General features: G+C 34.5%; 1 protein-coding gene across 1 annotated transcript; it reads left to right on the forward strand.

Moving 5' to 3' along the window:
* The first annotated feature begins 1,397 nt into the window (after nt 1–1,397).
* Nucleotides 1,398–7,969, forward strand: nmrk1 (nicotinamide riboside kinase 1). Its single transcript, XM_028457269.1, has 8 exons — nt 1,398–1,513; nt 4,404–4,494; nt 4,606–4,654; nt 4,802–4,970; nt 5,938–6,009; nt 6,095–6,201; nt 6,282–6,365; nt 7,778–7,969. Exons 1-8 carry the CDS (start codon nt 1,431–1,433, stop codon nt 7,786–7,788), a joined length of 666 nt encoding a protein of 221 aa, XP_028313070.1. The 5' UTR covers nt 1,398–1,430; the 3' UTR covers nt 7,789–7,969.
* The last annotated feature ends 4,181 nt before the right edge of the window (nt 7,970–12,150 follow it).

Raw genomic sequence — 12,150 nt, forward strand, 5'->3', positions numbered from 1 at the left:
ATTGTAACATTTCATTTTTATTTTTTTTCATAATTTGTGATCAAAAGTGTCATCATGGAAAAACTTCGAGCCCCTAAAAATATTGTGGATTTCCATTGAATTTGTGAATTTGAGATATCTATAACATGATTATTTGGTAATTTACACAATAATTCACGTTTTATCTATCATTTTTACTGTCTTCTGTGAGTTGTATTGGATGCTCAAGGGCCAGATTCGGCCCCCGGGCTTTGAGTTTGACACGTAACTTAAAAGATAAGACAGTTACATTTACAATGAAATGCAATATGACAAAAAAGAAAAGGGACATGGATAGCTGCTGTCCTGAACATATTGATCCACAAAAATGTGATTAGTCTGATTTTAGGTCCATATTATCAACATTCATGTCCGCTCTTAGAATAATGACCATTCTGAGCATTAACACAGGAAAGAACAAAGGCTTTGTGTGTTTTTCTGATCATTTTGTATTTGAGTTTCTTTTGTCACAGCCACTAAAATTACTCTGAAATAAGTCAATTTCATTCTGTAGTCAAAAACTTAACTTTAGCCCTAAACCTACAGTAGAACTTTGAATTTCTACTAAGTTAATACAAAATTGTCTACTAGTAGACGATTCTGCTTTACTCGTAAGGACTACTCCTGCACCAAAAACCTTTACTAGTAAAACAAAATGTTTGTTTCTACTTGTGCACTAGTACTAGCAAAGTTTTTCTGGCGATATCGGATACTTTTTTTTCTCTAAAGTTCATTTTTTGATCATGTTTGTTATAATATGTTACAAATACAGAGTAGCCAGAATTAGTGCACAAAGTGACACTATATGCCAGGTCAGATATTTTTATACTCAATACAATTGATAGAGATTGCGTGTGGTGTTTGAATTTGAAAAATAATAATCATTATTTAAGCTTTATGAGCTTTCTTCCTCTTCCTGCACTGTATATCTATATGTGTGATGTTGTGTATTGTTTTTTAATTGTGCAAAATAGACAAATAATAATAGAAAAAAATACATTTGATATAATTTTAATGAGTATTTATTTTTTATTTTATTTTAATATTATTATTAGACATTTCAGGCGACCCTGCACTAGTAGTAGATCTAATGAAAATGAAAGTAGTCGGGATTGAAACTAAATCCAGCTCCATGATTGGTTGTTCCCAGAGTCCCCGCCCCCTCATTAGCATATAACACTAACTAGTAGTACCAGTGACAAAATAAGTTTAGCTTAACTAGTATCGTTAGTGTCCATAGTGAAACACTTCTTCTCACAATTATGTGTCTTTTTTTTTAATAGAATTTGTGTTTTTTTCCTGAATGGTCGGGTTGCCTGTGACGTAACAGGCCTTGTCAGCCAATCAAATCCGCTCAAGGAAGAACCCAGTTGCAGAAACCTGAATAACCCGCGACCTCGTCCTTTACCCACATGAACAAACTACTAATAAACTGCCGCAAACAGATGTTTACAGCGCTGTCCATGATGAAGAAAGTCATTGTTGGAGTTGGTGGGTAAGTTATGGATCATCTTATGCGTTTACCTTCATGCAAAAACACGCATTTGTCTCTGCTCTTAATCATGTTTTTAAACTATTCAATGGAAGACATGGAAAATAAAATTAAACTTATCTGGACTTCACGATTCACGTATGTGTATTTACCAGGATAATTAAACCTAATATATCTTTAAAGTAACGCAAAGTAATTCTTCACTTACTTACAAATTATAAGTATTGGGCAAAAGATCCACGTCTGAGTAGATTTTTGTGCGAGAAACTTTGTTAAATTCATGATTTTTCTGCAACTACACCAAACTTGCCATATTTTAACATATTATCATCACTTTTTCTTGCCATATTTTTGATCCTGATGTCTTTTTTTTTTTTTTTGCACACTTTTCCCACCTAATGTCACATATCGTGACCCATTATTGTCACGTTTAACCTCTTTCCACCATATTGCATGCTTATTTTTTTGCCAATTTTACTCCATTCACGATTTGTCATCACCATTATTTGCCAGTAAAAATGCGAGAGAAAACATGAATCACTGAGTAAATAAACTAATTTAGTTGTAAATATCTCGGTCTCTACAAAGACATCTTTTCAATAAAACTACACAATATTTGCAGGGCTTTCTCTTGCTTATATATGACATGCTGGCAGTCATTTTTAATCTCATATTGTTGAAAAATAACTGCATTTATTGCTTGTTTTTTTGCAAATAGAATGATAATCAGAGACAGATATAGTATATATTGTATTAAATGTGCAGATGCGTCAGCAAAGTATAAGACTTTATAATACGAGTAAATAATAATAATACAAACATTAATGCTTTATTACATACAACTAACTGACAATTCCAGCAAGTTCATTTTGTCTTCTTTTTGAAAAATAATACGTTAAGGTTGAACTTTTTCACCAAACATTTTCATGAAATGTACTTTTATTTCCTGTCAACTGTCAGTCTTCCTCAGATGCACCTTCAAAGTAAATTTCCTGAAAAAAGTAGTCTGAATAAATGAAACCTTAACATATTAACTGACTGACATGGTGATAGACATATTCAGAGCTGTTCCTTTTGCACTGAAACAGTTTCTGTATCAGAAACTTTCACCCATGTTCAGTTGTTTGGTTTTTTTTCACTTTGTATAGACAAATCATTTGGTGTATTAGTCAAAAAAAAAAAGAAGAGTGAATTAAAAAACTGTTTTTGCAGTCATAGAGTGGTAACGATAAATGTTGAATAAACAAATCATGTTGCAAGTGTGCAAATGGTAAAAGGTCATTGCACCCAAACCAGAGACTCGATCTTTAACCACTGGCTGATAATGTCTGATTGACCACATCGACATTACAGGGAATTTCCCTTCACCCCCACCTCACAATGTTATTACGTTATTCGTCAATCTGTTGTTTTTTTTTTTAAGTTTAATTTTTTTCTTTTTGAAGTTTCTCTCATTTCTTTGTGTTTGTGGTTGTTCTGTGTGTTATTGGGGTAATTTTGTATATTTTTTGTAGTCGTCTGGGGAGTTTTGCTTGCAACTTTGTGCGTCTTTTTGTTGTCCTTATGAGTTTTTGGAGTAATTTTTGAGAGTTTTTGTTGAGTTTTCTTTCATTTTTTTGGTTGTCATAATGTGTATTTTGGAATAATTTAATGTATTTTGCTGTGGTTTTTTGTATTTTCTTGGCATTTTGTGTATTCTTGTCATTTTTTTGTGTGTTTGTTTTTGTTTTGTGTTTTTTGTAGTCATATTGTGTTTTTGGAGTAATTTTCTTGTGTTTTTGTATAGTTTTCAATCATGTTTTTGGTCGTCATAATGTGCATTTTGGAATAATTTTGTGTATTTTCTGTTTTTGTCATAATTTTGTGAATTTTCTGTTTTTGTCATAATTTTGTGTATTTTTGGTGTCATTTTCTGTTTGAAAATTCTCAAATTCCGTTTCAGGATTTACTCATTTCTGCGTCACGTTACTCTTTTCTTTTTCATTTGTTTTCATCTTGTGTATTTTTGTAGTCGTCTTGTGAGTTTTTCAAGCAATTGTATGCATTTTTGTTGTGTTTTTGTATAGGTTTCTATCATGAAAAAAATACCATGAAAATGTGTGATATGGTCCCAAAACATTATTTTGAGAAACCTTTAATTACCACCACTACATTGCCACACTTTATTTCCCTTTTCCAATATTAACCGATACTGATATAAACATAGACTCCATCCGCTCTCGACTTAATTTTGGGTCAAATGATATATATTACATGTAATAACAGGTTAAGGCTACTTTTTATGTGATTCTTCACTGTGTGTATTCCACAAATAAAAATCATCTGTTCAAAAGAAGAATACTTATTGAACTTTAGTTATGGAACAAGTCACATATTTGTTTTAAATATCTTAAATAACAGCAGATATGTTTTTTTTTTTTCAGTATTATTGAAAAAACCCAATACAAATGTTGACCAATAAAACATTTTATGCCGAATACTGGCTGATAATATGTATCATCTTTAGTATAATCAATTAAAAGTAATAAGATTTATGGGTGTTCTGACCCGATAATGATATAGGATGTCAGTTAATATCAGCAAAAAACAAACCGAGTTAAGGATTATGTCGGCTTGCATCTAAAATCTCTAAGAATTCAAGAATTTTTAATTGTCATTAAGTGCATGACATGTACATAATGTAATATCGTCCCCTAGTTCCCTGTTAAGCCCTTAAAGAATAAAGAGTAAAATAATAATAGTATAAAATAATAAAAATAGAAAAACACCCCTAATATCAATATCAATATCAATATTGACCGATACGCAAGGCTGCAATATGGGCATCGTATCGGGAGGTAAAAAGTTTCATGGGGAACCCTCTAATAACACTGGGATGACCTCTTTGTTTCAGGATGACAAATGGAGGAAAATCTACTCTTTCCAAGAGTCTTCAGCAGCAGATTCCCAACAGCTGCATCATCGCACAGGATTCCTACTTTAAGGTGACAGTGCAGGTTTTTTTTGAGGAAATAAAATTTACTTCACTTCACCTTTTATAGATGACACTTCTGAAATTAAAACTGTGTGAAATCAAACTTGCGTCTGTTTTCCAGGATGATTCAGAGATACCCACGGACAGTCATGGCTTCAAACAGTACGACAGTATGCATATTTTAATATTTAAATACACATAGAAGTCCAAACTTAGTAGCTTTTATAAATATTAGTCTCTGATTAAGCACTTTACTCACTCAATGATTATTTTACTCATTTTGGAGTTGCAGGGGAATGACCATGTCTCTGTTTTAGTGCTCAGTGCGCTCCACATGGACAAGATGGTGAATGTGGTGAATTCATGGCGAAGAGATCCAGAGACGTTTCTGAGACAGAAAGGACTGAAGCCTGCCAGTGAAATAGTTTCTGGTTCTGAAGAGGTTTACGTCCTCATAGTGGAAGGATTCCTCATTTTTAACTACAGGTACACAAGAACACTGCTTTGAAAATGACAAAGGAAAAGAGTTACGTGTAAATAGTGGGACAGGTGCTCATGTGATCAGTAAATAATGAATAAAGACGTTCACAGTTAAACAAAATGCAAAATAAATTAGGTTAACTTGGATAATATATAGACATGGGCGTTTGGCGGCCCAGGGGCCACACGCGGCTCTCTCGGTCTAATTTTGTGCAGCCCCCAATGTAAATGCAAAAAATGACGCAAAAAAGTCTTCACAACACACAAAAGGACAGAAACACACAAAAGGACAACAGAGATACACAAAAAGATGCCATAACACACAAGGAAAGCAAAAATGACCCCAAAAACGTAAAGAAAACCGCACAAAATGATTCTAAAAGCACAAATAAATACCAAAAATACACAAAATTACTCCAAAAACAAATAAAATGTAAAAAAAAAAACATACAAAACAATCCTAAAAATAGACAAAATGACTCGATAAAAACACAAAAACCTTTTGTTCTTTCTTGTGTTAAAAAACAGAAAATACATACAATTATTATGATAACCAAAAACATGATAGGAAAATATACAAAAACGCACAAAAAGTACTCGAAAAACACAATATGACAAATTTAAATATGCACAAAATGACCCCAATAACAAACAAACTAGCAACAAATATGAAAAAATAATAACATTTTACAAAAAAAATGACTAGAATACACAAAAACACAGAAAAGTATACAAAATGAATCTACACAGAAAATGAGAGAAAAATACAGTAAATGATGACAAAATCCCTTTGTTTCCAGTATTAATGCTCAAGTTTGTCATTATTTTAAATGCTGACATAAATATTATATTTTTTAAATAAAGTTACTTGTAAGGCAAGTTTATTACTATAATTTACTACTATTTAATCAAAGCATTCTGTCATAATTCAGTGAACTGATCAATGTTTTGTTTATTGTATATTTCTTTTCAGACCTCTGAATGAGCTTTTTGACAGAAGATTCTTCATTGAAATCCCCTATGACGTCTGTAAGAAGAGACGAAGGTGCCCTTCTTTTTCTTTGATATTTTTATTTTTTGATTTGATTTTGATATCAATAGTTAATCATTTTCCCTTTTTTAATTGACAGTTTAAGAGTGTACGACCCCCCAGATCCTCCGGGATATTTTGATAGATACGTATGGCCGATGTATCTGATACACCGTAAAGAGATGGAGGGATCGGTGTCGGGAATTGGTGAGGGAGTGAAAATATGACATTAGATCAGATTAGAGACGTAGTGGAACAGTTTAATAGTTCATCTTCTTCTTCTATAGCTATCCTGGATGGTCAGAAGACCAAAGAAGAGCTGCTGGCTGCTGTGTATGAAGACGTCCATCAGTATGTTACACGTCTCAAAGGTAATTTCAGAAAAAATGTGTCACACTGCATGCGTTTCCTCCCACAGTTGGATATAGAATAGAGAAACACTGATAACCTTTAATAAACATTCTTTATATTCTGGATTTCCACATTCTCATCATAGATTTGATAAAATAATATTTACGGACCCTTAATCTGTTGTTTTGTGCTTTTATTTTTTATGAATGAGGATGCATGGAATCCTCACTATTGTTTTTTTTTTTTATCTCCCTGAATATTATTTTATGTTAATATTATTCTTACATATGTTTTGTGGTGTTAAAACATCCCCCAAAATCCCCCCATGTCCTTGTGTTTTTCTAAGTTATTAATTAATTGGTTATTGATTATTGCAAAACTGAGGGTTATACTGATTCTGAGGGGTTATACTGACGATTATACTGATTCTGAGGGGTTGTACTGAGGGTTATACTGATTCTGAGGGGTGATACTGACGATTATACTGACTCTGAGAGGTTATAATAATAATAATACATTTTATTTAAAAGCGCTTTTTCAGACACTCAGACACTTTACAGCATTAAAAACAACAAGAGCATTGATAGAAGAGAATATGACATAGAGAAAAGAAGTGAGTGGGTGGGTGGTTTAAACATTAAAAGCTCAGTGAAACAGGTGAGTTTTGAGAAGTGATTTGAAGGATTGGAGGTCAGTGCAGTTGCAGATGTGGCTTGGTAGGGAATTCCATAGGGTGGGGGCAGCTACAGAGAAAGCTCTGTCCCCCCAGGTTATGTGCTGGGTCCTGGGGACAGTGAGGAGGTTGGCATCAGAGGAGCGGCTGCTGCAGGGTGGAGCAGATCTGTGAGGTAGGAGGGGGCATGATTGTTAAGGGCTTTATGGGTGAGAAGGAGGAGTTTGAATTCGATGCGCTGAGGAACGGGGAGCCAGTGGAGGTTTTGGAGGACGGGGTGATGTGGTCCCGGGAGCGGGTGTGGGTGAGGAGGCGGGCAGCTGCGTTTTGGATGTATTGGAGTTTATTTACGAGTGTGGAGGTTGTACCAAAAAGGATGTTATTGCAGTAGTCAAGGCGGGATGTGATAAAGGCGGGAATTAGAGTTTCAGCGGCGGGGAAGGAAAGTGAAGGACGGAGACGAGAAATGTTTTTGAGGTGAAAAAAAGCGGTTTTCATGATTTGCTTGATGTGGTGGTCGAAGGAAAGGTTATTATCAAAAATGATACCAAGGTTACGGCAATGAGAGGCGGGACAGGTTATATTGACTCTGAGGGGTTATATTTAGGATTATTCTTACTCTGAAGCCTTACGCTGAGAGTTATACTGACTCTGAGGTGTTCATCTCATGCATTCTTCAGGAATAGCAGTTCCTCTAGTTGAGGTTACCACTTGGTTTGCTCCTAATTAATTAATACATTTCTGGTTTTTTTTTTGCAGAAAAAGACTGAAATGTTGAGCTGTGTTGCTTTGACGATGATGTCGTAGTCGCTCGGATGAAGAACTTCTTCTTTGGACCAAAGTGGGACTAAAGTGTAATATTTTTAAAGTGAGATTTGAGGAAAAATTCAGGTTAAATAAGTACATGTTAATGAGTTTACTAATATATTTCATGTAACTATGCAGTATTCAGTGAGGAGGGTACAGATATTCTGCCAGTCTAACAGCAACTCCTATGACTTGTACAATTATCTATATTTATTAATTTTAGCCGATTGGCATTTGTAAATATCTAGTGTTTCAACTAGAAAATGTGAACAACAATGCACTGAATGGTTTGTGATGAATAACAATGAATTAAAATATTCTATACATTCATTTTTTTCATTTCTGTCGCTGTTTTATTCCAAAATCAATCAAAACGTTTATCCTTGTTGCTTCTTAGCTTCATTTGTCTTGCATTTAATCAGCTTTGCCAACAATCTAAATCTTGGAATGTATTCCTTTTTTCCTGTTCTAGTTATGCAACTATTTCCAGTGAAATCCCAAAGAATTTCCAGAATGACGCAGGATAGAGAATCTCGAATAAATTGTAGATATTCCTTAGTGACTGGTGCTGACACATCAAAAGATAATTATATCCAGATTCCAAATCTTTTATCTCCATTGTTAATGTGGAGGAGAACTACTCTACTTTGAGCTCCTCCCAAATGATTCCACTCGCTAGAACACTCCTCTGGCTGCTGCCACTGTTTGCTGCAAATCAAATAATCTAATGATCTAAATCAAACATGGCCCTTGGTCTAATTTTGTGCGACATAAATGCACAAATTGACAAAAATTGCGCAAAATTATTCCCATAACATACAAAAAGAATGACAAAAACACATAAATAACAAAACAATATACAAATAAACACAAAAACTACTCTAAAAAACAGAAAATGACAAACAAATTGTCCACAAAAACATACAAAATTGCGGAAAAACGAAACATGTTTGCTGCAAATCAAATAATCTAATCAAACATGGCCCTTGGTCTAATTTTGTGCGACATAAATGTACAAAATGACAAAAATACACAATTATTCCCATAACATACAAAAGAATGACAAAAACACAAATAACAAAACAAAAAGTGCTCATCACAACCGTGGGGCCAAATTCGGCCTTTTAAAGCAGTGTTTCTCAAATAGGGGTACATGTACCCCCAGGGCAGGGGTCTGCAACCTGCGGCTCTAGAGCCTCATGTGGCTCTTTGACTCTTTTGCAATGGCTCCCAATAGCTTTAAAAAACATATTGAAATAAATAATTATTTTCTTACAGAGCGTATTAACGATTAATGACATTGACACCAAATAAAATCATGACATAACAATTTGTCATCCTAAAAACAAATCACATTGTGCAATAACTCCAAGATCCTACTTCACCTCCTGTAACATCTACAGACCAATAACTTACCTGTGGTCTACCTTAGGTTTTAAATCCCTGGTAAGATAACTAAATCAATTATAAAGATTTTAATTGTGTGGGGATAGATTCATTTATTTGTTGTAGCCCTTCAAATACATTAGCTCAAAAAACCCTTTTTTACAAAACATTATTCAATAAAAGTTTAACTGAATTGTATGCACTATATTGTCTTCATTACTTTTTTTATCGGCTCCGGTAGAACTTTGCAGGTGACATGATTCAAAATGGCTCTTTTGAGAGTAAAGGTTTTAGACCGCTGCCCTAGGGGTACACGATGGCTCTACAGGGGGTACGAGAGAGAGAATGGGGAAATTAACTAATGAAAGCATTAAAAATACAGGATTTTGTATTGTTTTTTTTAGTTTTTTTAAGTTGATCAAAATGATTTTGGTTAAAACATTAAATAAAAACACGGATCACTCTTAAAACCTAGAAATTTTTTTTTATTTCATCCCACTTATTTATAAAAAGAGATTCTTTAAAATTAGCATTATTACTCTTTCATTCCATCATTGTGCTCTATTGTTGTTTTTTCACAATATTCTGAGCAAAATGTTGTAGTTGGACAAAGGGGACAGGGGTGCAAATTATGGTGGGGAATGCAGGGGTTGTGTCCCCCCCCCCCAAAAAAATCCCATTGTAAACACAAATTAATTAAATATTACAGTACAGTTACCTTATTTTACTTTGAAATACGGGTCATACTGCTTAAAAACATTTTGTCTGACAATTTTAGCAATTGAAATATTATACCGTCCAATTAAAATCAACAGTTTTTACATTATTTTTCAATTCAGATGCTTTTATACTGGCCATGTAGTTCATAGTGCTGTGGACTTGTAGCTACACATTCACACAAAAACATTTTTCATTTTAGTAAGGTTTTGTATTTTTCTAAATTTTGTGGAATATTAATTTGTACTTTATAATTTGAGTAAAGTTTTGTGTATTCTGTAGCTTTAGTTTAACACATATTCTGAAGATAAAACGTAGAGCCTGTATTTTCATGTTCTCGCCCTATCGTGACACCATTTTGATATTAAAAATTTCTGTCGACCCCAAAAACATTTTTTTTTAGAACTAGTTTTCAATCATGTTTGAGATCAGATATGTATTTATTTTCACTGCTATATTCACAAAGTAAAAGTATAGAAATACAGTTGTTATAGATTGTGTTGTTTTAATTTAAAAAAAGAATTACAAAAAAATATTTACATTTTTTTAGAAATTTCAGGCCACCCCACATAGGTTAAAATAGAATTAGTGGCTCCCAAATATATTCATTTCTTTAGTTTTTATTATTTCCAGTCATCTCATGCCTGGGGGGGGGACAAAGACTGACACTTTATTTGTTTATTTTCCACTCTCTCCCTCAAGCCCACCCTGCAGTGACATTGCGTAACCCTAGGGGTACACGTACCCCCATTTGATAAACACTGCTGTAGAGTGAGCTACCCACCAAAGTCTAACAGCCCCCCCCCACTGAAGACTTTCAAATCCCACTTTAAATCCACTTTTAATCCTTGGCTTTTAATTCACCTGAGTTTCTAAATATTTTTTTTTTTTTTGTTGGGGGGGGGGTCTTTTTTTGTTGTTAGCCCTGTTTAGATTTCTTTAATTTCATTATTTTATTGTTTGTTAACAAAGCAGCAGCAAATCATCATTTAGAATGTTGTGTTGATTGTAACCATGACAACAGAAATGAAAACAAACACAGGAGATGAAAGCAACATCAGTTGAAAGTCCCTGGATTCTTCTACAGTAGCACACACAGCTCAAAGCTCAAAGCTCTAAAAACTTCACTTATTTGTTGAACGTTCTCTTACATTTGTTTCTTGAAACGTTGAAGATGGATCAAAAACCAGCAATGGACGTTACTTTTAGTGACATTGGGGATTCTGAGCCCTTATTGAACAAATTCAGAGGGGCGTCATTTCACCCGCCAAAGCCACCTCGTAGGAAGAAGGTTCAGACGCAGGAGATGAAGGGAGACCAACCATCATCTCCTGGAGACAAGGGTGATGATGAACAGGTGAACCATCCACCAGCCACCGTACCAGTGAGTCCCTGTGAACCAAGCTGCACACTGGTACCTGACCAAGCACCACCAGGGTGTATCACATGTGCAAAGAGGAGAAACAAGAGATTCTTTGCAACGTACCTGATGGAATTACAAGAGAAGGACCTGGACAAACTCAAACTGGCTCTCGACGTTTCCAGAAAGGAGTTCCATGAGCAGAAAATGGAAAACGACGTTCTGAGGGCTGATCTCAGGCAGGTGCAGGAGAAATTCAAAAGTCAAAGTGATCAACACGACCAACTGTTGGAGGTGAACGCCAACATGTTAGAAGTGGTGAAGTCAAAGGAGCAGGCCTACTGCAGTCTGGAGGAGCAGGTGAAAGAAAAGGTGACCATGCTGAAGAACGCCCTGGTCACAACACAGAACCAACTGAAAGCCAAAGATGTGGAATTAGAAGAAGAGCGGTCCAGCCACGCTAAAAAGAAACCTCTATGGAAAAGAATCCACCAGTGGTTTACCAGGAAAACCAAACATTAGAACAATACAAACCTCAAGTTTGACTCTAAATCTCTATCCCCCCCATGATGATTTAAAACGTTCCCCTCTCTCTCCCTATCCTTTTCTCCCTCTAATGCAGGAAGAAACTTTTATTAAAAAAAAGATGAAAGAACAAATTAATAAAAAATGTTCATAAAAGAATTATGTGTTGAACTGAATTATTAAGTTCGGTCAGATCATGAAAATCATAGTACAATAACTGTTTTCCTCAAGAAATTCTGACTTTTATCACAGAATTCTGATTTTAAATTCAGAAAGAGGAATTTTGTGAAAATAACTAAAAAATTTTCAGAATTCCAAGCATTTTCCCTCAAAACTC

This window comes from Gouania willdenowi, chromosome 9 (assembly GCF_900634775.1).
Source record: "Gouania willdenowi chromosome 9, fGouWil2.1, whole genome shotgun sequence".
Taxonomy (NCBI): domain Eukaryota; kingdom Metazoa; phylum Chordata; class Actinopteri; order Blenniiformes; family Gobiesocidae; genus Gouania; species Gouania willdenowi.